Source organism: Ruditapes philippinarum, unplaced genomic scaffold (assembly GCF_026571515.1).
Source record: "Ruditapes philippinarum isolate M1 unplaced genomic scaffold, ASM2657151v2 ctg5982_1_1_1_1, whole genome shotgun sequence".
Lineage (NCBI taxonomy): Eukaryota > Metazoa > Mollusca > Bivalvia > Venerida > Veneridae > Ruditapes > Ruditapes philippinarum.
Genome location: NW_026860148.1, coordinates 70,386 through 95,518, shown reverse-complemented (window position 1 = coordinate 95,518; position 25,133 = coordinate 70,386). Strand labels below are relative to the sequence as shown.

General features: G+C 32.7%; 1 protein-coding gene across 1 annotated transcript in view; it reads right to left on the bottom strand.

Annotated features, from left to right (window-relative positions):
- The window catches only part of LOC132759028 (uncharacterized), a 33,280-nt gene that overhangs the window by 6,058 nt on the left and 2,089 nt on the right, over nucleotides 1-25,133 (bottom strand). The window contains exon 2 of the mRNA XM_060750753.1: nucleotides 24,400-24,480. Within this exon, the coding sequence (XP_060606736.1) occupies nucleotides 24,400-24,466 (67 nt within the window). The 5' untranslated portion in view covers nucleotides 24,467-24,480. The remainder of the gene's footprint in view (nucleotides 1-24,399; nucleotides 24,481-25,133) is intronic.

Sequence of the window (25,133 nt, the reverse complement as noted above, 5' to 3'; positions counted from 1 at the left end):
TTTAAATATTGATGATTCCATCCCGCTGTTGTGACAAAAATCTCTAAACAAATAACACTGAATGATTTATTTGGAGATCTTATTTATTATATTAAAGAAAATTAGTTAATAGAAACAATGAATGTTGTTTTATATTAAAAAGAATTTCACATAATTATTGCTATTTTTATAACATTTCTGTTGTTTGGTTCTTCATGATTTTTTTTGTCTTTGTGTCAATCAAATCATTCTCTGCCTCCAAAATTTCCATTCAATAGAAAGTTTTTAGAAACAATCGAGAACACAGTTATTTTCAAGTCAATCAGACGGACACCAATCTTGATGTAATTGGCGACTCGTTGCCAAAATATTCCACTGTCTATATTCCGAACACAAAGACATTTATTTAGGTTCCTAACGTTAAAAGATTCCATTCGTGGTAAATGTAAAACTGTTGTAGATTCCATATTGAAATTAAGTAAAGCTAAATGCAAGAAAAAAAGGACGGACAACGAGTTCTTTAGATTCAAAGTAGAATGAAATATGCAATAAAATAGTAGGAAAGATAAACAATCGGTATTTTTATTGAAAGCAACAAATGGTAAGCCTACAATATTAATAACCGCAACTTTACTTTCATGGCAAACTTAATGACTCTGGAAGAGCAACTCGCAAGTAGAGATACTTAAAACACAGAACAGAAACATAAAATCACAATAAACTGATTAAATTATTTTAACGTAAGTTGTACGTGTTTCCATGTTAAAAGGAAAAAATGATGTTCTCAATTCGCTACATTGTTTATTGAGTTACATACGAAGCGGTTTGTAATTCCGTCACAGAAACATTTTTGATTTCCAGTGAAACAAGAAAAGGCGCAAACTCTATGATTATCATCTAATCTACATACGTTGTTGTTAATTTAACCTAAGTATTACAAAACCAATTACCCAGTATATAATTTTTCATTTTTTTATCAGATATATACTCTGAATAATTTATGTTTCAATTACTGACTGATGATTATTGTTTCAATAATTGAAATAATTTTCAGATACTATAAATTACATAATCTATTTAGCTGCATGCTGTGTATCTAATTACATGCTACAAGCAAGATTTATAGCATTGTTTGATTTATGAAAAAGATCACTGGCAACACCCTTCAAAATATATTTTATCTTACACTTTTTGAATCTGTCGCAGAAGAAATCAAAGCACAGAAGGAGCTGAATTTGTTTGGGTCTCATAATGTCAGAAAGGTGAAGGTTGTGAGATTATAAAACAATTTGTTTTTGTATAGTGCCACCAATGCTTTCCACCGTTTTAAGTGTAGTAGATTGGCTATAAGACTAATTGCAACACTGATATTCAATCCAATCTTTATTTGACTTAAACAATTTGAAAAAAAATGAGTAGCCTTAACTGGGATTTGAACTCCAGACATCTTGCATCCTAAGCGAGCGCGCAAACCCCTCGGCCACGGTGAATTTATTTAGAAAAACATATTATTCTAAATTAGGGTTTGTAACGACGCTAACTGTTGTTTAACACTTGTGTAAATAGCCATGGCGCTTACTATAAGCATGTATATCTATAAAGAATAAAACAATATTAGAAATATTCGACCATTCGGGAATTATTTTGCTTGAAAATTAATGCGCCTGTCATGTGACCATATTTACGCAGTGATCTCTCCTGAATTTTTCGGCCTTTGTGTTACATATTAAGGGAAGTAACCGCTTCAAAAAAGCGGACTACTTTCGGCAATTGCAATTAACAGCATTAGAGTCTGAAATTTCGCTACCATTATTTGTTTGGTCTGACGACCCATACAAATAAAAATGTTTGCTGACAGAACCTCTGAGACTATGGGTAATCTTAAGTAATCTGGAAAATGAAGGAATGACGTCTATCATGACCGATTTTCAATTACATTTACATATACCTTTTTTCTTGTACGAAAGGTGCATTGAGGAAATTCAAAAAAGTCTTCAGTAAACGTTAAAAGTAGTTTGTGCTGGTAATTCAATGTTTTGTGCTTTCGACTTGGATGTTTGACATATTAAAAACCCTTTATAACATATGTCTTCTCTATAAAGATATTACTGTGTATACATCATGACAGAACTACCTAATGACTGTAATCATTTACATTACGAAAGTAAAAGGAGTCATTAATCATATTTCAAAAACTTGTAACAATGCGAAACATTTCCCAAAGCCTTGTAATTCCATTTATGTAATGAATTGCAAACTGGAAAGTTAACAATATTATACACAGTTCCTGTCTGTATTATGTCTGCAAAGTGTGATGGAAATGTCTCGTGAGTTTTCAGTAAACCATTTCAACTAGCACTTCCCAATCATAGACTGACATACATAAAGATTATTTGTGCAGTATTTTCTAGACCTTGGCAGTGTTTTACAGCGAAAATATCAATTATAAGGGCATTGATGTTATCGTGAACATTGTTCATCATCATAGATCGCAGAAAGCTTAGAAAACAATCAAATTATAAGATAAGTTAATGGTGTGTATAAGCAAGACGAAGTACATGACTTTTGTTTTCACAAACACAAAATGATAGTGAAAGCATTGCTTATGTTCATTTAGCTAAACGGTATGTATTGAAATGATCATGCCTGATCAGGTAAACACATATTTAATGCAGTACTTAAGCGCATAATTTAAAAGACAGAATTGATTTTCAACCATTGATAATGACATCAAGTTATTTCCTCTGTTACCATTATTAAAGTACATGGCAATTTATTTGATATAGCCATGCATCACCTGTGAACCCTTCTTAGAAAGTTATTTAGTTTCAACTGTAGAATAAAATAAATACGCAATAGAATAGTAAACAGGTGCATAATCAGGGCTTTTATGCTGAATGTCTAATTGTCAGCCTATAAAAGTTGTATTTACGCGACTTTATTTCCATGTGGTGTTTATTGGCAAAATGGTTACATCAAAAGAAGTGATGCTAGGGGAAGTAGCACAATTCTTTTGTCATGATTATTCAACATAGTTGTATGCAATTACATTTAAAAAAATCATTGCTTTATGTTTTCAAATCCAGAAAAATGTTATTTCGTTAAAATAATATAATTGATTTCCAATTATCTTTTTTTGTAGAAATATGTTCTTTCTAAAAGGCACTGAATATAAGTTGATGTTAAATAGAAAATTGAAAACGAAGATACTTTGTTATTTATGCTAAATTAGATCAGTCCTCCGAAATTTTTGTACTGTTTATTTTCATATGCGCATTCTATTTCAATAAATAAAACAATTTTAAGATGCAATAAATCACATTAACTAGGCTGTTGCATGCCATGTATCTAATAACAAACTGCAAGCAAGATTAAAACAAAGTTTGATTTATCGTAGATATAATATTGATCATTGACGAAACATTTAAATGTCTTTTATTTTACATTTTCACGTTACTGAGTCTCTTGCAGAAGAAAGATATTTTCTAACAAAACCTTTAAGGCTGCTGACAAAACTTTTAAGGCTGAAAGGTTACCTAAAGGTTTTCTGACAAAAGAAGGAATTATGCCTCTCGATACTATTTATCAATTATATTTACATTAAAATACTTTTTTGCTCTTGTAAGAAAAGTGCATTGTGAAGGTGGTTCTGTGTTGCTGGGGTTTGTTAAGGGCGACAAAAATCATTGAAATCTGCCGTTTGTGCTGATTTTTGTTTTTTTTTATATTTTTAAAATAAATAATTACAAAAAGACCAATTACGTTGATCAGTCTGTTTTAAAAAGTGGTTTGTGCTAGCTAAAGATATCAGAAAGATTAGGAGTATTTGTTTAGAAATGGTATGGAACAGAATGCAAAACAAAACATTGCTTTTGAAGAGGCAGTTTGAAATTACTTCGTTTCATTCTTTCTCTTAAAATACCTGCTAACAGATTAAAACGTTTTAATATAGATGTTATCGGACAAAAACTACCTAGTTAATGTAATGACTACAGAAGCATAAAGAGTCTGATGACTCATTTATCTTATACAATGCACCTAAAAACTAGACAAAGAGCATTATTTCTAAAGGCATTGTAATGTCATTTATAAAATGAATTGCAAATTGGATTTTTTACAATATCCTATACAGTTCCCATCTGTATTTTATCTGCAAATTCCGTTGAAAATGTCTGCAGAGTGTTCAATAAACCATTTTAATTGGCACTTTTTATCATAGTTTGACATACATAAAGGCATTTGTGCAGTATGTTCTAGACTTTGAGCGGTGTTTGACATCGAATTTCTAAAATTTGTGGACACCAATGTTACCGTGATTACATTATTTATGGATCTAGATCGCAGGTAGCTTAGAAAACAATCAAAAGATAAGTTAATGGTGTCTGCTGAAAAGAAATAGAACGTAACATTTTTTATAAGTACGAAACGATTGCGAAAGCATTGAATATGTTCTAACATAGATAAAAGTTATGTCTTGAAACGATCATGGCTGATGTTCAGCAACAAAACCATTTTTGCATTTTCTGCCTGCCATACGTTTGGTTGAAATTAGAAGAAAAAAAGTTGTTCGCGACATTTGTAACATATCTCCAATGTATGTTTGATTAAACATGATCTTGGGATAAATTTCTATTTCAAATTGTTTCAAATATAAAGAAACTTTCATGAACGTCCATTGAGATAACATTTAAATCCTTGCAGACTCGATTTTATTATTGATAGCTATAACAGGGTTGCACCATCGGATTATCTTGCAAATTAACAAGACGCAAACATGTGTATGTAATGTTTATTTCTCTACATGTCAACACCATTTAGTTCACTTATATTTATTTATATCCATTCAGTGTGCAATTGAGTGTTGTCTCGGTTCTTTTTCCACGTTGTTGAACATTATTTTATCAGCCAGAAGATAAATGTTAACTTGTTTTATCGTATATCAGTTATGTAGCTGTGTTTGGCTGTACATAAAATACTGTGAAAGGAAAAAAGAGCAAAACACATACTTACAACGCTTATGAAAGGCGTGAATCATTGTTCTAATTAATACGTTTATATTGAAGATTTCATCTAACTTTCCGATACATGTGGCATTTAATGCACCTTTGAGAAATTCATTCCCGCATGTAAGATAATAAACAAAACAAGAGCAACGCAGAGGCGGGGTAATATGAAAGTGTAAATTTGTAAATCAAGTGACCCTGGGCGGGCCAAAACTTATCAGTGGCATGATAAATATCACTTTTGTACAGGCCGCAAGGCAATCTGTATGTCAATTTTTTAAACTCTAGGCATTGTAGTTTCACCAAATTTTGTTTCCTATACAAAACTATATTTACTAATTGAATCCGGGGTGCTCCATTAAACCAAATAAAGATGTCAACATTATGATATGTTTAATTCAATAAAAAATGTTATTGATCATTTAAAAAAACCTAATGTATCCATTATAATATCTAAATATGTTAAATACTATATTTCATATCATACGAAAGATACAAACACTGAGAAATTACTAATGACAAATATCATTGGACAAAACATAAAACAAACACTAAGCTATACTAAACTTAACTTAACTTTTTGGACGTACGCGTTAGAATCAAATATTGAAGTCACACGTTCTCCGATATAAACAACAAAAAAAGCCTCGTGCCAGGATTTTGCAGGCAGTGAAAATAAGTTTTTATCAATGGAAGGTGTAATCAATGTCTGTGATTGTGTCATTAATCAGTTACACAAGACGTATATCAGACACTTAGCACAAATAAACAGATGATTAAAGACGCAAATAATTTATAACCAGAAAGTCGAAATATTGAAGGTCGTTCAGCACTGTCAACAGAATTCCTCGTTCGCTCAGCTTGATAAAGTAAGTTGTTAGTGCAATATTTCCAGCTTTGTAGCACCGTCTAAAATAAAATTAAATTAAATATATCTACACATGGAATTGTATTTCTCTGTATTTCGAAACATCAGCAGATGTGTAAATACGGTTGTGATCATAAAATTTCTTGTCATTCCATGTGTTGAATGTTGACGCTAAGAAACCAATGGTCGGAAATGTTTAAAAACGAAATTTGAGAGATCAAAGATAAATTGTTTTTTTGTTTGTTTTGAGTTTTACGTCACATCGACACAGTATAGGTCATATCGCGACGTTCCAGCTGTACGTGTGGAGGAAGACCTCAGGTGCCCTTCCGTGCATTATTTCACGCACGAACGGGCATCTGAGTAGAACCACCGACGTTCCGTAAGCTAGCTGGATAGCTTCCTCACATGAAAGAATCCAAAGTCCCTGTCGGGATTCGAACCCACAGCGGTGAGGGGCAAGTGGTTTGAAGTCAACGACCTTAACCACTCGGTCACGGACGCCCCTTCAAAGATAAATAGATAAGCATAAATAGATAAGCGTATGATTTAAAGATCATAAACGATTCTCGACCATGCAGAAATATGTTTTAAACGTATTATTACTAATAAAGCATGTTACCAATAACCTGAATCGTTTAGCACAGTGGCATCTGCTTGAAGGTCGTTAACCTGTTAATGGGAACTAATATTAATTAGATGCTGGCAGTTAATTTTTAGAGAAATATCAACAACGAAACACTGCTTTCAATGAGACAGTTTAAGATTATCTCGATTCCTTTTTAAACAATATACTAATAGATTCAAAATACTTTAATACATATTACGTTATGAGTTGCTGAATATCATATACTGTCCCCATCTATATTTTATCTACAAATTCTGGTACAAATGTCTGCAGAGTGTTCAATAAACCATTTTAGTTAGCACTTTTCAATTATAGTTTGACATACATAAAGACAATTTGTGCAGTATGTGTTCTAGACATTGGCGGTGATTGACACTGAAAATATATATTAAGAGGACAACAATATTATCATGATTACATTGTTTGTGGCTTAAGACCGCAGACAGCTTGGAAAAGAATCAAATTAAAAGATAAATTAATGGTGTCTTTTTGAAAGACATAGTATGTAACATTTCTTTTTTGGACCTGGCAAAATGATTGCTAAAGCATAGATTATGTTCATTCAGCTAAACGTTATGTATTGAAATGCTCATGGCTGACATTTAGCAACAAAGCCATTTTGTTAACTTTCTCCTTGCCAATTAGGACAGAAACATATTATGTATGACCTTTGTATCATACTTCAATATCAGGGACAAGCTGTTGTTCGTGTGCAAGAAACTTAACATACATTGCTTAGTACTGGTTGGTTCCAGGAACAGATTCGAGAGTTTTTCAATAAGCTTATAGCTTCCAACACAATCGAACTGAAATAAATAAGATAAAAACTATCAAAATGTTTCACGGTTTTAAAGGGTATAAAGCTACAGCTAATAATCTATTCTTATAAGATTAATTAACAATAATAATGTTGTCTTCGTAATATTATATGGTCAATTCTAGTATCTTGTAATAAATTTCAATTGAAAAAAGAATGTTTTAAATGGAAAGAATGGAAACTCTAAAGGACAACGTCCATTACGACAACATTGAAAATGTTGCAGGCTCGGATTGTTCTTGTTTCTTCGTATCAGTGACATAACTTTGTTTTGCTGCATTGTAAAACATGATATACGGTACCATTTTTGTTGTAAAAGAGAGAAGAAACCAAACATTCACAAAAAACATTTTATAATGAAAAAAGTAGACTTTACAATCAGTAATACTTCCATTTTGAATATACATTGCATTTTTCCAATACATGTGACATTATTATACCTTTAATAAATTCATTCCAATATGCGAGATTTTATATAAAAAAAATGATTGGCATTTGATAATCTTCAGTTTTTCATATTTAGTAAGCTTTAACAAAATGAAATTGTTTACCATCGAAATACTGCAATCCTATTGGACAAAACATTACTTAGATATTAAATACGGCGACCATAAATTTTAACACTGAGGTATACTATATTAAAATAGTACGCAGTTTAGGATTAAAATAAGGAGGTCACATTTTCTCCTGTATAGGTAGGAAAACTTCTTGCCAGGAATTTGCAGGCAGCGAAAATCAGTTTTTATCTATGGAAGGTGTAATCAATGTCTGTGAAGTTGTTATTAAGTAGTTACACTAGACGTATATCTACGGTGTTCCGTTTGGACACGTTTGGACAATCGTGACATTTTATTTATTCTGTACCCGCGATGCACGATGGTACGATGGTGAAAACGCGATGGCACGATGGTACGATGGTGAAAACACGATGGTACGATGGTGAAATCACGATGGTTCGATGGTGAAATCGCGATGGCGCGATAGTACGATGGTGAAAACGCAATGTTACATCGCGTTTTCACCATCGTACCATCGTGATTTCACCATCGTACCATTGCGTTTTCACCATCGTACCATCGCACCATCGCGCCATCGTGTTTTCACCATCGTGCCATCGCGTTTTCACCATCGCACCATTGCACTTTCACCATCGTACCATCGCGTTTTCACCATCGTACCATCGCGTTTTCACCACCGTGCCATCGTGTTTTCACCATCGTACCATTGCGTTTTCACCATCGTACCATCGCGTTTTCACCATCGTACCATCGCCTTCCGGTTCTAATATTACATGATTATAACCATTTCCCTATATGCATATAGTAAAAACTTAAAAAAATCTTCTTTTAAAGAACCCAAAGAGCTAGAGCTTAGATATTTGGCATGAAACATCTTCTAATGAGTATCTACCAAGTTTTGACCAAATAAAAGCCCTGGGGTCATTATTGGTCTCGCCCCAGGGGGTCATTGATTTTCCCAATATGCATATAGTAAAAACTTAAAAAAATCTTCTTTTAAAGAACTCAAAGAGATAGAGCTAAGATAATTAGCATGAAACATGTTCTAATTGGTGTCTACCAAGTTTGTTCAAATAAAAGCCCTGGGGTCAATATTGGCCCCGCCCCGGGGGTCATTGATTTTCCTTATATGTGTATATAGCAAAAACTTTAAAAATCTTCTCTAAAAAACCCCAAATAGCTAGAGTTTAGATATTAAGGATGAAATATCTTCTAGTAATTGTCTACAAAGTTTGTTCAAATAAAAGCCCTGGGGTCAAAATTGGCCCCGCCCCGGGTGTTATTGATTTTCCTTATATTTGTATAGCAAAAACTTAAAAATCTTCTCTGAAAAAACCCAAATAGCTAGAGTTTAGATATTAAGGATGAAATATCTTCTAGTAATTGTCTACAAAGTTTGTTCAAATAAAAGCCCTGGGGTCAAAATTGGCCCCGCCCCAGGGGTGTCATTGGTTTAAACTATATGTGTATAGTAAAAACTTAAAAAATCTTCTTTTAAAAAAACCCAATGAGCTAGAGCTTAGATGTTTAGCATGAAACATCGTCTACCAAGTTTGTTCAAATAAAAAGCCCTTGGGTTAAAATTGGCCCTGGGGGGGGGGGGGGGGGGCAGAAGGAGAGGGAAAGATCGTTGTTTTTCATTATATGTGTGTAGTAAAAACTTCGTGAAACATCTTCTAATGGGTGTCTTCCAAGTTTGTTCAAATAAAAGCCCTGGGGTTTAAACTGGCCCCGCTCCGCGTGCCTTTATACAGGTGAGCGACCTCAGGGCCATCATGGCCCTCTTCGTAGTACGGTGTTCCGTTTGGACACGTTTGGACAATCGTGACATTTTATTTATTCTGTACCCGCGATGCACGATGGTACGATGGTGAAAACGCGATGGTACGATGGTGAAAACGCGATGGTACGATGGTGAAAACGCGATGGTACGATGGTGAAAACACGATGGCACGATGGTGAAAACGCGATGGTACGATGGTGAAAACGCGATGGCACGATGGTGAAAACGCGATGGTACGATGGTGAAAACGCGATGGTACGATGGTGAAAACGCGATGGCACGATGGTGATAACACGATGGCGAGATGGTGCGATGGTACGATGGTGAAAACGCGATGGTACGATGGTGAAATCACGATGGTACGATGGTGAAAACGCGATGTAACATCGCGTTTTCACCATCGTACTATCGCGCCATCGCGTTTTCACCATCGTACCATCGTGATTTCACCATCGTACCATCGTGTTTTCACCATCGTACCATCGCGTTTTCACCATCGTACCATCGTGCATCGCGGGTACAGAATAAATAGAATGTCACGATTGTCCAAACGTGTCCAAACGGAACACTGTATATATCAGACACTTGGCAAATTTTAACAAATAATTAAAGTAGCAAATAATTAATAGCTTAGAACAGTGGAAACATTGAAGGTCGTCCATTAAGGCCAACAGAAATTCTTGATAGAGCCTGTATATGAATGGGTCTAGTTTTCATACTACTGTTCACTCGCTATCACCATCTTTAGTTGAATTCAATATCCATATATAAAATTGGTTAATCACTTACAAATGTGGTACATCATGAATTCTTTGAAAAGGTTGGTGCCATTCCATAAAAAGTAGCGTATGGTCCCTTAGTAAATATATGTATACGTCCTACATACTACACAAAACGGCGCACACGGGAGATGAGGGGAATATAAAGCCTGTTATGTATGATTACAATCAGCTATACCAACAAACATATATAGGAAGAGAAGTGCTTAAAATGGTCATACATTTTGATGCAGGAATATTGTAACCACCCGCAGAAAGAACCACGCAATAATTTGGAAAGACCAAGTATCGTCTCCTACAGACCATCTCCTTTATCACAATTTAATGGTTAGAAAAAATTAAAATATGTATTTTTACACAATTACAAAGTGTCCTGATTATAATTAAATAAAAAACGTTACGAGGATAACGAAGATTTGTTGACAGGAAACTTTTTAACACCACTTTACATCATAAATTTAAGACAAAGGGCTATTCATTTTCAGGTTTTATTATCAAACATCCCAATAAACAACTTTTGGAGAACTTACCCTAGTGATTCGAACTCATGTAACACTACTTTTGTAAACGAATGCTTTATGTACATAGAAGAGAAAGTCGTGAGTCAAAGCGGACAGAAAAATTCCCCCAACAGAAACATATTAAAGTGTGTTATCACGGATTTAGCATGATATTGGAAGCTGCATCTAAATTGAATTGAGGGACATCATAAAAGAGAGTGACATGCGCTTAAGGTTAATAACCTGTTGATGGGAGTTAACATTAATTGGATGCTGGCAGTTCATTTTAAGAGTAACATATACATTAACTCTCTTATGTCTAAAAAAGTAACCGAGGCGAAGCATACCAGACACTACCTTGTCATGAAATTGTACTTTTTAATTACAGTGACTATGGTTTTATACTTTCATGCAGGTTAAATAACGCTCGACGACTTATTGTATACACTTCCACTTTAATAACAAAGACCAGTAAAGCCTGAACTCATCAGGTTTTGGTTAAAGTATTTCAAAATCATAGTACATTTCAAATCAAGGATCATTTTAACAATCATTCTTATAGTTCTAATCCGGAGCATGTTCTTTGAATTTTGTATAATATGGAATGAAATAACTCATTGCCAACAAACCAATAATGCGAAAGATGATAAAAGTTTTTTAAATAGAGTAACAAACCGTGTTTTCTCGTTTTCACTTTTGTATTTGTTTTCTAATACAATGTTAATTTTAAAGTCTAATACTTGTCTTCTGAATGTACTATAGAACTAATTGTAAACACACGAATACATCATCTGTATAACCCGGCAAAACCATTATTTCCATTCTGATCAAAAATTGAAATTTTCATCAAGAAATCATATTACTGCAAATCAAATTTGAAGACAATTATATCTTACAGACTATCTTTATCATATAACATTATAGAAAACATTAATGCTACTTCATATTGGACTATAACAAAGGAATGACAATGTAAAATGTATTCTAGGCTTTAAAAACTGTTCAGAATGAATAAACAAAATTAATGTCAACAATTTCTCGAAACAGTGAAACGATCTATCAAAAATTGAATGTATAAAAGCTCTTTATATGATCTTATTAATACAAACACGATTGACTGATAATTGTGAATCCCCCCTCCCCTCCCCCCCCCCAAAAAAAAAATAATAAAAATAAAAAAAAATAAATAATAAAAAAACAACAAAAAACCCTAAACAACAAGAACAAGAACAACAACAACAACAAAATCCCATAGGTTTTGCATGTCAAGAAAGAAATTTTTAAAACTATTTTTATATTGATGCTTTTATCAAGATTTGTCTGTTACTTGCAAGGTTGACAGTTGATTTATTTCAATACTCAATTACATCGGCACGCATCACCTGAGAAACATTTCTAAGCACGAGATTTAATTCAATGTTATAATGGAAGAATGAAGGAATTGGAAATAAATCATGAGAAATTATTTTGTAATTCAATTTATATAAAGACAATCACATTTTAAAGAAATGTTTTTGAGTAATAGTAAGCTGTTCTATGAAAGTCACTTGGCGTCAAGGCGGATGTAACGTTTTAAATAAGCATTATATAAGCTATCCTTAATAATGTTAGGGGTTTTCAATCTCTGAAGTTATTGTTTTCATGTACGTTGATAGTTTTTATATATGGAGCTCATTTATATTTTTATATGATTATTTAAATAATTGTTTTATTTATTGCTGATGTAAAGTAAACAATATCTTATTTAACCATTATAGATTCTATATTTCATCTCAGTTTTTATCTACTTTAGTATAAGTAAGTATTCTTTAGTAAGCCTTCACAAAATAAAATTGTTTTCAATCAACCAATTGAATTCTGTATATTTTAAAGGAATGAAAACTGACCAATTTCGTATTTTACTTAATGTACTAGAATACTCGATAGAAAGGGAAGACATCTTAAAAGCTGATATATCATAGTAAATGTGTCACGAATTATTTGAAATACTGTAATCCTATTAGACAAAACTTTACTAAGATATTTTAAATACTGCAATCCTATTGGACAGAAATTTACTAAGATATTAATTACGGCAATCCTTTTGGACAAAACATTACTAAGATATCAAATACAGCAATACTATTGGACAAAACATAATTACAAATACTAAGCTATACTTTACTTAAATAAAACGCAGTTAAGTATAGGTTAGAGTGCATATTGGGTGTTCTTCGTAAATAAGAAAGCTAAAAAGGAGCGGAGCTTGCGAAGCGACTATAGCTTACTTATTTACGAAGAACATCCAATATGCACTCTAACCGGCTTAGTGCTCCGCCCATTTTTTTCCGCCCAACACACTGCGTGACGTCACACGATAGCCTAAATGTGTATAACCATATTTGGAAGAGGTAGCGGTACACATTTTCGGATCACGTGTTTTGCATAGCTTATTTCCGCATTCTGTCTAGGTAAATCAGACAATATCACGGTGCATATCCATATCGGTACTCTTTTTGCGAAATATTCTCAAACGGTACCCTCTTTGTACATGCACAGGTCATTCTTTGCTAAAAACAAACCAGCGATGGATAACAATGCAGTAAAAATTCATTGTAATAAGGAAAGGAGGTATGACACGTAGAAAAGATGTATACCACGGAAGACTAGAATGTTTTATTTATGTGCTGTTTTGTCATGTGTCCGATTTTCATGTACTGCAACTTCACAATAAGCTACAAAAAGTCGACATGTCTTGCCTCGCCCGTCACCTCGACATATTTTTCGGGCTGAAATGAACCTGTAGCTTGGTTATATATGCATCATACATATTTATTATGTTCATATGCATATCATCTTCGAACAAATGGCAGTATAATGTCAAAAAAAATGTAAAATTAATAAAAACACCCTACTTTCGGTTTTGCAGCGGCACGGGCTGTAATATTTACATAAAAAATACATACTTTGTTGGAATAAGTGAACTTTTTATTTGGAAATTATAAAATTATACTGGTTCCGTAAGTAATAAAACATTTTTACTGTTATTTTGCCTGTTTTCATTTCAATGAATCTCTTTTTTTTTAATTCTATGCCGTAGTGACGATATACATGTGCGTGTACGGAAAAAACATGATGCATAAATATTGATTAGTAGGAGTGAACTTCAAGATCTCTGCACATGCGTATATTTCACTTTAGCGCTCTTCGAAACTTAGCTCCGCCCACTTGCGTTTTATAATATAAAACGTCCAGTTTATATAAAATCTGTTCTATTAAGATTTGTAACCTGAAAATTTGAAAAATCCTCGTCGGTGATTGGCTTTAAAAAATTGGCGAGCACTAAAGATTAGGAGGTCACATTTTTTTCCTTCGAAAGCAGAAAAATCTCTTGCAACCAGGATTTTCAGGCAGTGAAAATAAGTTTTTATCAATGGAAGGTGTAATCAATGTCTGTGAATTTGTCATTAATTAGTTACACTAGACATTTATCAGACAGTTAGCAAAATTTAACAGATTATTAAAGGAGCAAATAATCTATAACCTAGAACAGTGGAAACATTGAAGGTCGTACAATACTGTCAACAGAAATTCCCCATAAACTCGGTTTCATATTTGATATAACCTGTTCATGAATCGCTCTAGTTCTTGCATACTACTGAAATTGTATAATCACTAAAATGTGGTACATCATGAATTTTTCTCTGAAAAGGCTCGTGCCATTCCATGAAAAGTAGCGTACAGTCCCTTAGTAAATACATGTAAACGTCCTAAAACTACAAAAAAACGGCGCACATGGGAGATGAGGGGAACATTAAGTCTGATATGTATGTATACAAATCAGCTATACCAACAAACTTATAAAGGAAGAGAAGTGCTTAAATAAGTAATTAAATAAAAAACGTTACGAGGATAACGAAGATTTTTTTGACAGGAAACTTTTTGAACACCCCCTTGCATCATAAATACAAGACAAAAGGCTATTCATTTTCAGGTTTTATTATTAAACATCCTAATAAACAACTTTTGAAGAACTTAACCTGGTGGTTCGAACTCATGTAACACTACTTTTGTAAACGAATGCTTTATGTTAGTAGAAGAGAAAGTCGTGAGTCAAAGCGGACAGTAAAAATCCCCCAACAGAAACATATGAAAGTGTGTTATCACAGATAAAGCATGATATAAGAAGCTTTATCTAAATTGAAATAAGGAACTATATAAAAGAGAGTAACATGCGCTTAAGGTTAATAACCTATTGATGGGAGTTAACATTAATTGGATGCTGGCAGTTAATTTTAAGAGTAACATATACATTAACTCTCTTATGTCTAAAAAAGTAACCGAGGCGAAGCATACCAGACACTACCTTGTCATGAAATTGTACTATTAAATAACTAGTATCATGCAGGTTAATTAGCGTTCGACTGCTTATTGCATACACTTTCACTTTAATAACAAAGCTAAATCTTAATTGATCAACAAAGCCTGAAATCATCAGGTTTTGGTTGAAATAGAACATTTCAAATCAAGGAACATTTTATCAATCATTTTTATCGTTCTAATCTTAAGCATGTTCTTTTTATTTTGCATAATATGGAATGAAATATCTCATTGCCACCAACCCAATAATAGCAAAGATGTTAAAAGTTTTCTGAATTGAGAAACAAAGCGTGTGTCTTCGTTTCCATTTGTATGAGATTCAATGTAAATGTTTTCTAATACAATGTTTATTCTAAATTTCTGAGAGGAAGCTATCCGGCTGGCTCACGGACCGTTGATGGTTCTAGAATGGTTCTGGTGATCAGAATGAATTAACAAAACCAATGTCTACAACTTCTCGAAACAATGAAACGATCTATCAAAAATTGAATGTATACAAGCTCTTTATATATTCTTATTTGATACAAACACGATTGACTGATAATTGTGCAAAAAAATGCAAGTCCAAAAAGAAATTTTAAGACTATTTTTATATCGATGCTTTTATCAAGATTTGTCTGTTACTTGCAAAGCATATGACAGATGATTTTTTCAATACTCAATTACATCGGCACGCATCACCTGAGAAACATTTCTAAGCACGAGCGAGCTGATTTATGATTTAATTCAATGTTATAATGGAAGAATGAGGGAATTGGGAATAAATCATGAGGAATGTTTTTTCTAATTCAATTTATATAAAAACAATCAAAGTTAAGATTAGAAACGATACAGGAATATCATCATTGAATTAATTTTGCAGCACATTTTAAAGTCAACGTCCTTTAATGGATTCTGAGTGAAAGTATTGTATGTACTCTAGACAGATAGGTAGGTAGGTAGGTAGGTAGGTATCGCATCAGGTTTTTAAGCGACAAACAGCATCTATCATTCGGTCAAATCATCAAATACGTAGGAGTTTTAAACTCCTAATAAGGTTTATATTCTTTAATAGAACAATATGAATTGACACCAGGACGTTTCGTAAATTATGCCTCTGAAACGAATAATTTTTTCCTAATTTAGAAAGTGGAACATGAGTTTTACAATATCTTAACATTATGTTAAGATCATGTTAGATGCTTATCACCTGCAGAAAATAGCGCTGAATGTAACTAAATCTTTATAACTGTAATATTAATTACCAAAAGGCAACATAAGTTAAAGATGGTTTAGGTAATTGACCAATTTTTGGGAACTATAAAAAGGACACTTGAAACAAAAAGATTTTGCAAGATAAAAGTATATGGCATATCTGGGGCATTATGGGCCTTTAAGAATACAAACTGTCCCGTGACGTATTATAAGATACAATATCGTTTTTAAACGTTTACTGCCTTAAATAGTGTTAAAGAAATCCCAGTACAGCAAACGAATGTATGAATTTTCCAAAAAAAACATATTTAGTTCAGTTTTGTTTTATTACCAACACGTGGCTGGCCCTTTTCACCTTTCAAGTATTTTACGTATAAATAATTAATATGTACATGTGCTTTTCCTACAGATATAAAACCAATGCCACTGTAAGTCACGAAACTTTGCCATAAAAGACAATCATCTCGTGTAAAAGGGAGAAAGAAATAATTTTACACGAAGCGTTTATTCCAGGAACGGGGGAAATCGCTGCTCTCGTAATGTTTAAATATTAATGCATTCATTCCAAAGATTAATTCAATTCTTTCATACTTGTGACACTAAGTGTCCTTTGGAGAAATGTACTTCTACGTAACATGCGAGGTTACCACAAAACGATTTAGATTTACTAATTTTTAAAGTTATTTTGATTATGTATACAGATAAAATCTGCCTATCTCAAGTAAAATAGCAACTTGAGTGAAATAAATCTAGCTATCAGTGATCGACGAAAGATAAAATGACTTTTAGGATTATGACAATAGTAATGTAGATAAATTCAAATTAATGTGTATTGAAGAAATAGTAAACAGCGCCGAGAGCTTCATAAAATTATAGTAATAACGCTAAGAGATCCAAAGTACTATGTGCTATTTCTTATATTATACCGCACTTTACAAGAATATTTTGGTAAAAGTTAAACGAGGAATGAAATCATTTTGTTGAAATGACCAAATTCCTAGTAAAATGCACTGAAAACTGTTGATATTGCACGTTTTGTAATATAGATTCCTCGCAGTTACACGTCGCTAAATTTTATCAGCGGTCCGAATAAAACGTAACAGTACCCGCTCAGGCGGTCATTATACATTTTCGTCGGCCCGATGACGTCATATGCATTCGTATGAACTTTTATCTAGACTAAAGACACTCAAATTTTAATATTCATATTGAACTTAACATATTAAAGACGTTTTTCCTTCAGTAGCTCCGTTTTAGGAAGTTATCAAGTGAGCAAAATTGTCTTAAACTTTTAGTGATCAAAGAAAATTTAAATGAAACGAATTTATAGAAAAAATTATGGCCTGGCTTCGCTGTTATACTTTTTGAGTTATCTGCACCTGAAAATGACTCTATTAGGTCATATACAAGAGCAGATAACTCAACACTTTGAGTTAAAATCAGGCATAATCATACGCCATTTTATTGCAATTTACTTTACTTCATTATAATTTTAGTAATCATTCTAAGAAGTTAACATTCTCACTTGACAAAACAGAAGAAATTGTACATAAATTTATGTTTTCGTAGTTCCAGGCTTCTTCTAGGGTAATTTTGTATCTCTTTTTTTTTTCGAAGTCTAAAAACAAGGTATAAGAATCATGACTTCAAGGACTGATCCTTAGGACTTCGAATCTCGCTCAAAAATACTTTTTTTAACTACGGTTTCAAATTTTTATGTTTACGACAAATCGGTAGGGGTTCGATTCCAGACCTTAAAATTATATATAATTAAAAAAAACAACACCTTTCTCATAAGTCAACAACAACGACACCTACAACAACAACAGCAAATGCAGCGACAACAACAACAGCACCAACAGCCAAAACAACAACAAAAACAACAACAACAAAAGCGAGAGCGACAACAACAACAACAACAACACCAACAAAATTAACTTAATCATCATCATCATCAGCAGCAGCAGCAGAAGAAGAAGCCGCACAACAACAACAACAACAACAACAACAGCAACAACAACAACAAAAACTTGTCACCATCGAAGTTTTAAACAGGGAATAAACACAATGATGCATCAACTCTCATCCGGTTACAATTCATTTATAGAATGTATTCCATCAACATTAGTTCATTAATTAGCTGTTTTAGGCTGTTTCAGATCACATAATTGGCGTCACAGGGATTACATAATTACATCTATGTGAGAGGACATCAATCTCTGAATGAAAAGCTGTTCAATATATACGTCCGCGTACTCTTCAAATGTGGAGGGGGAAAACTTGTAGGCAAATGGTAGTGTATCGAATTAGATAAATAGATTTACACGCAGCGTGGAACGTTTTCTTTTAATGAATATTATTTGCGAATATATGCCTATAGCGGGATGGTTATCTTAACGCCTCTAGTAACAATCTTAAATCACTTTATTTAATGATGTTATCAATCTATAAATATAAAACTATGAATTGCCATTCACTTTTCCTCACATATTGTCTTTTAAAAAAAAATCATTTGTACATTATAAATTTACAGAATTTAACAGTATTACTCTAAGCATAAATACAATGCATATAAAAACGGGTTGGACCAAAAGTAATACCAACATTATCTAGGGTTCTTCCTCAAAGCTATATCTTGTATTGGCATTATGTTAAACATAATTAGTAAAAGTGGATTTTCTAAATTTTAGGATATCTATGAATTACTCTTAATAAGTTCTATATATTTCTTATTGTAATGAAATCGAATTGCCTACTTTATAATTGTGTACGAGCTAGGTATTGACTGTAGATAAGTATTGACTTCCTATAATGCATCTTTTCTCCGACTTAAACTTAAACTTTTTTATTGCCTTTTTTCGTCAATAGAATTTATTAAACTTCCATTAAGAAGAAGCAAATCAGATATTTTGTACAACTGAACAGATAAGAAAGTTATCTTTAAATGTTTCTTCCCGAAGGTCATGTAAAGTCTAAAAAAGAAGAAAATCCAGAGCTACTATTCTAAACTATATTATTAAATTAAATTTGGCAACGTAAGATTGATTTTTGTGTCAGAAAACTTCCTCCCACTCATTAGAAAAACCATCAGACACTCTAACACATTCCATTCTTTTTGTACCATAAGAGCAAAGTACATAATTCGATAGAAAAAATGATATAATAATGCCTCCAGATTTATGCTAATTTTCATGAACATTTTGAAAATGTCTTTAAAAGTAAAATATTTTGAATTTACCAAAACGAAACAATTTTCACATTACAAACAGCACTCACAGCCCACGTAAAGTACCAAAATGAGGTAAACATATTCACAAATCCCCTTTACTAGTAAAAATATGGTTATAAATACTGAGAAAAAAAAACAAAACAACAACAATCATTAACTGCACAAAGCATGTACATTATTATTTAAATATTGAATCTTTTTACTTTTCCTAAAGTCTCGGTTCATTTTTCTTGAGTTGGATCTTATTGAAATATTTTGTCTCATCTCGAAGTATACAGCTTGAATTATTTTTCATAACATACATATTACAATTATACATGTATATTAAAAGTTTTATGTTCAATAGACTATGTAATATTGTTTTATTTTTCTTGCTGTGTATGTAATACCATTAGTTACTATTTTGTTCTACCTCTTAACCAAGTGATCGTGGGTTCGAGCCCTTCTCGACTCAAGACTATGATTCCTAATAATTATTATAACAGTGCTGGTTAGTTAAAGAAAACGTACTCGAAAGTACTTCAAATAGGGTAAAAGTTGTCTGCCCGATTGAGCTGAAATGACTATCTGTTAAACTCAAAGTTATCATTTTTTGATACTATAATATAATTATTTAGAAAAAGATACATTTAGTTGACAAAAGAAAAGTAGATGTATATATATATTGATTGTCACCGAAATACAGGCATTTTTGGAGTCAAAATGAATAGACTTTTTACTGTCCCTTATGAATTTATGTTCATACAACGCGTCTATCGTCAAATGCCCGCCTAATAATTACAAAATATATACATTGCATATAAAAGAATTTTCAACAGCACTCGATAAATATTTCTTACGTAGATGTATTTTGAATCTGCCCTATGATTCACAGAGCTATACATGTTTAAGTATCATCGGAAACCAGCCGTTCCCAACTCATGCTTAAGGTCCGTTTTTATGCATTATTAAATGAATTATTCAATTTTGCTATCATATCCTATTTCCTTATACATTCACCAGACTAAAACATTGTTGGAATATCAACGCTTTTTATACAACGATATTACTATTTATAGAAATCATCAATGTATTTGAACATGCACCCACGTGTCGGGGAGCTGTCATTTTTCACCCACGTGTCGAGGAGCAGTCATAACATACCCGCTGTTAAATATAACACATTTTAGATAATATGCGTTTTAGCCTAGAGAGCATAAAATCGGCGGCCATCTTGGACGCCATCTTGGATTCTGAAGCGTTGTGAAAGCTTTGAATTTTATGTAAAAGAGAGACTATATACTTGCTCTGGTGTAAGTTTCAGATTTGGACAAAAAATTGATGCAATGGCTATTGACTCTTAAGCTATATTGACTATCATTGTACCATGACAGTAAAATTCACATGACTGATATACGTTCACTAATTCATCAATACAATCTACGTTCACTAATCGATAAACTTACTATATAAACTAAAGTAATGCCATGAAATACAATCAGAATGATGTATGTTATTTGCTTTGAAGACCAGTAAATGTACATTAAACGCTCTTTATCTTTGAGAGACACTCCTTCTGTTTAAATATTTACACCTCCATTTTGAAGATTTATTTTTATTACCAAATCACGTGCCAGTCAGTATGGTATTCCTACGTACAGGGGAGATAATCACCGATCGTTTATAGAAAACAATCTTTGAGAATATGATGGTATACACTGAAAAATATTCGAAATGATTTGAATTTTATCACATGAACCACAGAACAGTAGTGCAATAGAAAGGAAACTACATTACTTAGAGAACATTGCAACGTGACGGCATTTGCGTTATATACAAGCAGCGTAAAAGCGTATGTTAACGTTATATATAAAAGTGTCACCAAAACAGTATGAAACAACAAAGACATACATCTGAGGCGCACAGACGGGCGCCGCCTTGGAACGGTCAGCAGCATAAGTACTGCTGGGGAGTTTAAACCGGTTAATGGTGCACCGAACCACAATGTTCCTTAAAACGACACATTGTAAATAAAATGAATCCTCGCCAAATTCTATCAGTTTTTATGGTTACAAAAGGTAAAATAAGTAAAACACAGAAATCTACCAAATGGACTGTCTCTAAGCACGTCCATTTTACTAGTTCAAGAACAAGTCAATTATACAGGTTTAAGGAAAATGCCGTTATACAAGTTTAAGAACGAGTACATTATACAAGTTCAAGGACGAGTTCAATATTAAAGTTCAAGGAAGAGTCCATAATACAGTTTCAAAGACGAGTCCATCATACAAGTTCAAGGATGAGTCCATCATACAAGTTTTAAATACGAGTCCATTATAAAAGTTCAAGGACGAGTCCATTATACAGTTTCAAGGACGAGTCCATCATACAAGTTCAGGGACGAGTCCATGATACAGGTTCATTGATTTTATTTTAGTCATAATAACACTTAAAATAAAAAGACCCCTCGCAACTTCACTCTGATACAGGATACCAGTCATGAGAACGCCATCTTATCCAGTAACAATACGAGATCTACATTTATAGAAAGTTTTCGATCAACGTTGAGTCATTAATTAGCTGTTTTATATATCGTAATTGGCGCCACCACGGATGCTGTAAGTGGGGATTATATTTATAAGCTATCCATAATGATGTGAAGCCGGTATCAATCTTGGAATCTACTGTTGTTTTTTTTTCCATACGAGTTGACGAGGAAGAAAAAGATATATTACAAAACACTGAAATTAGAATAAAGTTGAATGTTAAAGAAAATAATTGCAATATTGCTGTATAAAGAGAATGTTTGATTTTTTTGCGTGTAAGTTCAAAACATATCGATTACTCCGTGGTAAAGATTATGCCTCAAAAACAAATAAATTTTACTTCTTTGAAAAGGACAAGCATGAGTTTTATAAAGTTAAAATAATAGTTTTTGAGCATGTTAGATGCTTGTAACAAGGAGAAATCAGCGTTATTTGTCATAAAAATAGCATTTTGTAAACAAAGTAGTATTTTGACTTTAATACAAAACACTAAATCACTGTACCTGTACTAATTGCCTAAAAGCATCAGAAGAAAAAAGATGGTTCATGTAATTGGCTTTGGAAACTATAGAAGTGCAAGAAAATGAAAAGCTGTTGAATATTGAAAATAACAGCATTTCTGGGGCATAAGGGACCTTTAAATACCTGATGAAATATTGTTATAGAATTTATAAACAGTAAAACTTTATTGTTTCTTTAAATCTTATGGATGAATTTTGAAAAGAGTTGTTACAAAGAATGTCTCCATTCCATATATAACACACAAGGATATTGTATGCACTTTGTGTAAACAAAATAAAATATTCTTGAACGAAATAATCTGTTGCTTAACCGTTTAGCAATGATTTATGCGCCATTCACTTTTAATGCAATATACGCTGACTGTCTGACACTTTTTTTGTCTGCCCCGGGTCTACTTATTCAGTTCTTACCAAAGAATTGTATATCAGACGTTTCTATCAAACACTATTTTATTGTATCTCATTAGATGTATTTGGTTTTAATTAATTAATATGATAATAATTCACGGTAATGATTAGTGGTATCTTCCCCCAACTTTGTTTTAATAAATGATACTTTTCTATTTTCAAGTGTTATTTTACTTTATATAATCATATTGTTTTAAAAACGTAAGATGACATTACATTTGAAAATTAATAATATAAATCACTTTTGCATTAGCATTATAAGTCCATGCTTGTTAAGTTCCCAATTTACTCAAAATATCCGAGAAAAGTGGAGACTGACCGGCTTTCGGGCTTTTTTCTTGGAGTGTTCAACGAAATTGTGATCGCTGTCTTTCTCGCTTAATCTCCGCATATAAGACCTGATCATGGTCACATGATTCAGACAGCTAGAGCACTAGAGAGAATACTTTCAGGATGGATAACACTTGTTATAGTTTGTTATCGACGTCATGAACGTCATTTATTGTATTGTCAGCGTGCTGCGGGTTTCGTACCCCTTGTCATTTGAAAAGTTCACAGAATTGTTATTTGTAAACATTTTGTATTGATTTTTTCACTGTGTAAAGAGAACATGTTCCAAAGTTTGTTTCTTGTAAAATTATATGTACGTTAATAAAAAAATGTGGACAGTAGAGCTGCAGTCCTATTACTTTTTAAACAACCCTCGTACAACCATATTACTTTCATACAACCATTTCGGAAGTATTCTTTTTAAATTCAAACAATGATTTTTGCAGTAGATATATAGCTTTATACAATTTATATAAATTGGCTTTTAATACATTATAAAAACTTGTTTTCATCTCACATTTGCATGAATTTGTACATCAGAAAATTGAATACTAGTATCTGTTTTATTGAAACAGTTCGTAACTATCCGGTAGGTAGAATTTTGCAGACAATTGAAGCTGCAGTACTGTCAAGGAAATGTGCAATAAATGTCTGCAAACGTGTCATTTAAAGATACCATCAGACGCTTTTTAGACACGATGCACAGTTGAAAAGATAAGTAAATTAGTTTAGCGTATATTCCCCCTTGCAATTTAAAACTTTGGCAATTCAAACATCTTCCAAAGTCGGCATTCTAGACAAAACGTAGCTATTTGTTTCAGCAATGTGTTATTAAATGTAAGATTAGTCTTCGTACCCAATATTTTCGCCCACACATTGACACAGAACGTAAACATATTCTAAGAGAACGACAGCACGTTACTAGAGAACGAAGTAACGCTAATGGCGAATTACTTACCTTTTGTTCCTTGAAATAATGCAAACGACCAGACGGCCATGGGCAAGGTTAGAACATAACGCTCCATTCCGTCGTGTATTTCTGAAACAGAAAGCAACTATAGTAAAATCTTTTGCAAAAGACCGACAGCGGGAAATAGAAAAGTTGCCATGTTTACAAAACTTGTCTGTATTCGGGGAAATGATCTCATTGTTTGTTTGACTTTTGCTTTCCATTAGCAACTAAAAACTTGTAATTATTATCATATCAATAATTTATACAAAAAGCAATTAGTCTCCTGTTTAACAATGTTTTTAAGTCTCAGATTTCAAGCAGATAGTCCGCTATATGTACATATCAATAACTTGAAACATGCATTCAGGCAGTATTTACGCTCTTTTCCGTCTAAAATATTCGATATTCGCGTAGTCAAATAACAATAGGCAAAATTATTGGCAAATAGTGTGTTCTGGAATGGAACAATGGAGCCATAATTTTCGTATATTCTTTTACAACGAAACATCATTTCATTGTTGATTGTTAACTCGGAATCAATCTGATTTCTCATAAAATGTTTCGAGGCAGTGTGGCGAATAATTATTTACACTGCACAAATATGTGAATAAAGTGCGCCCGCAATAGAGATAATTGTAATTAAAAATCACTGCGAGAAATCATTTGTCATCTGTATTTAACTAGTGAATTACTATTCAAGATCTATATCAAATAACCAAACCAAGAAAAGAACTAAATGA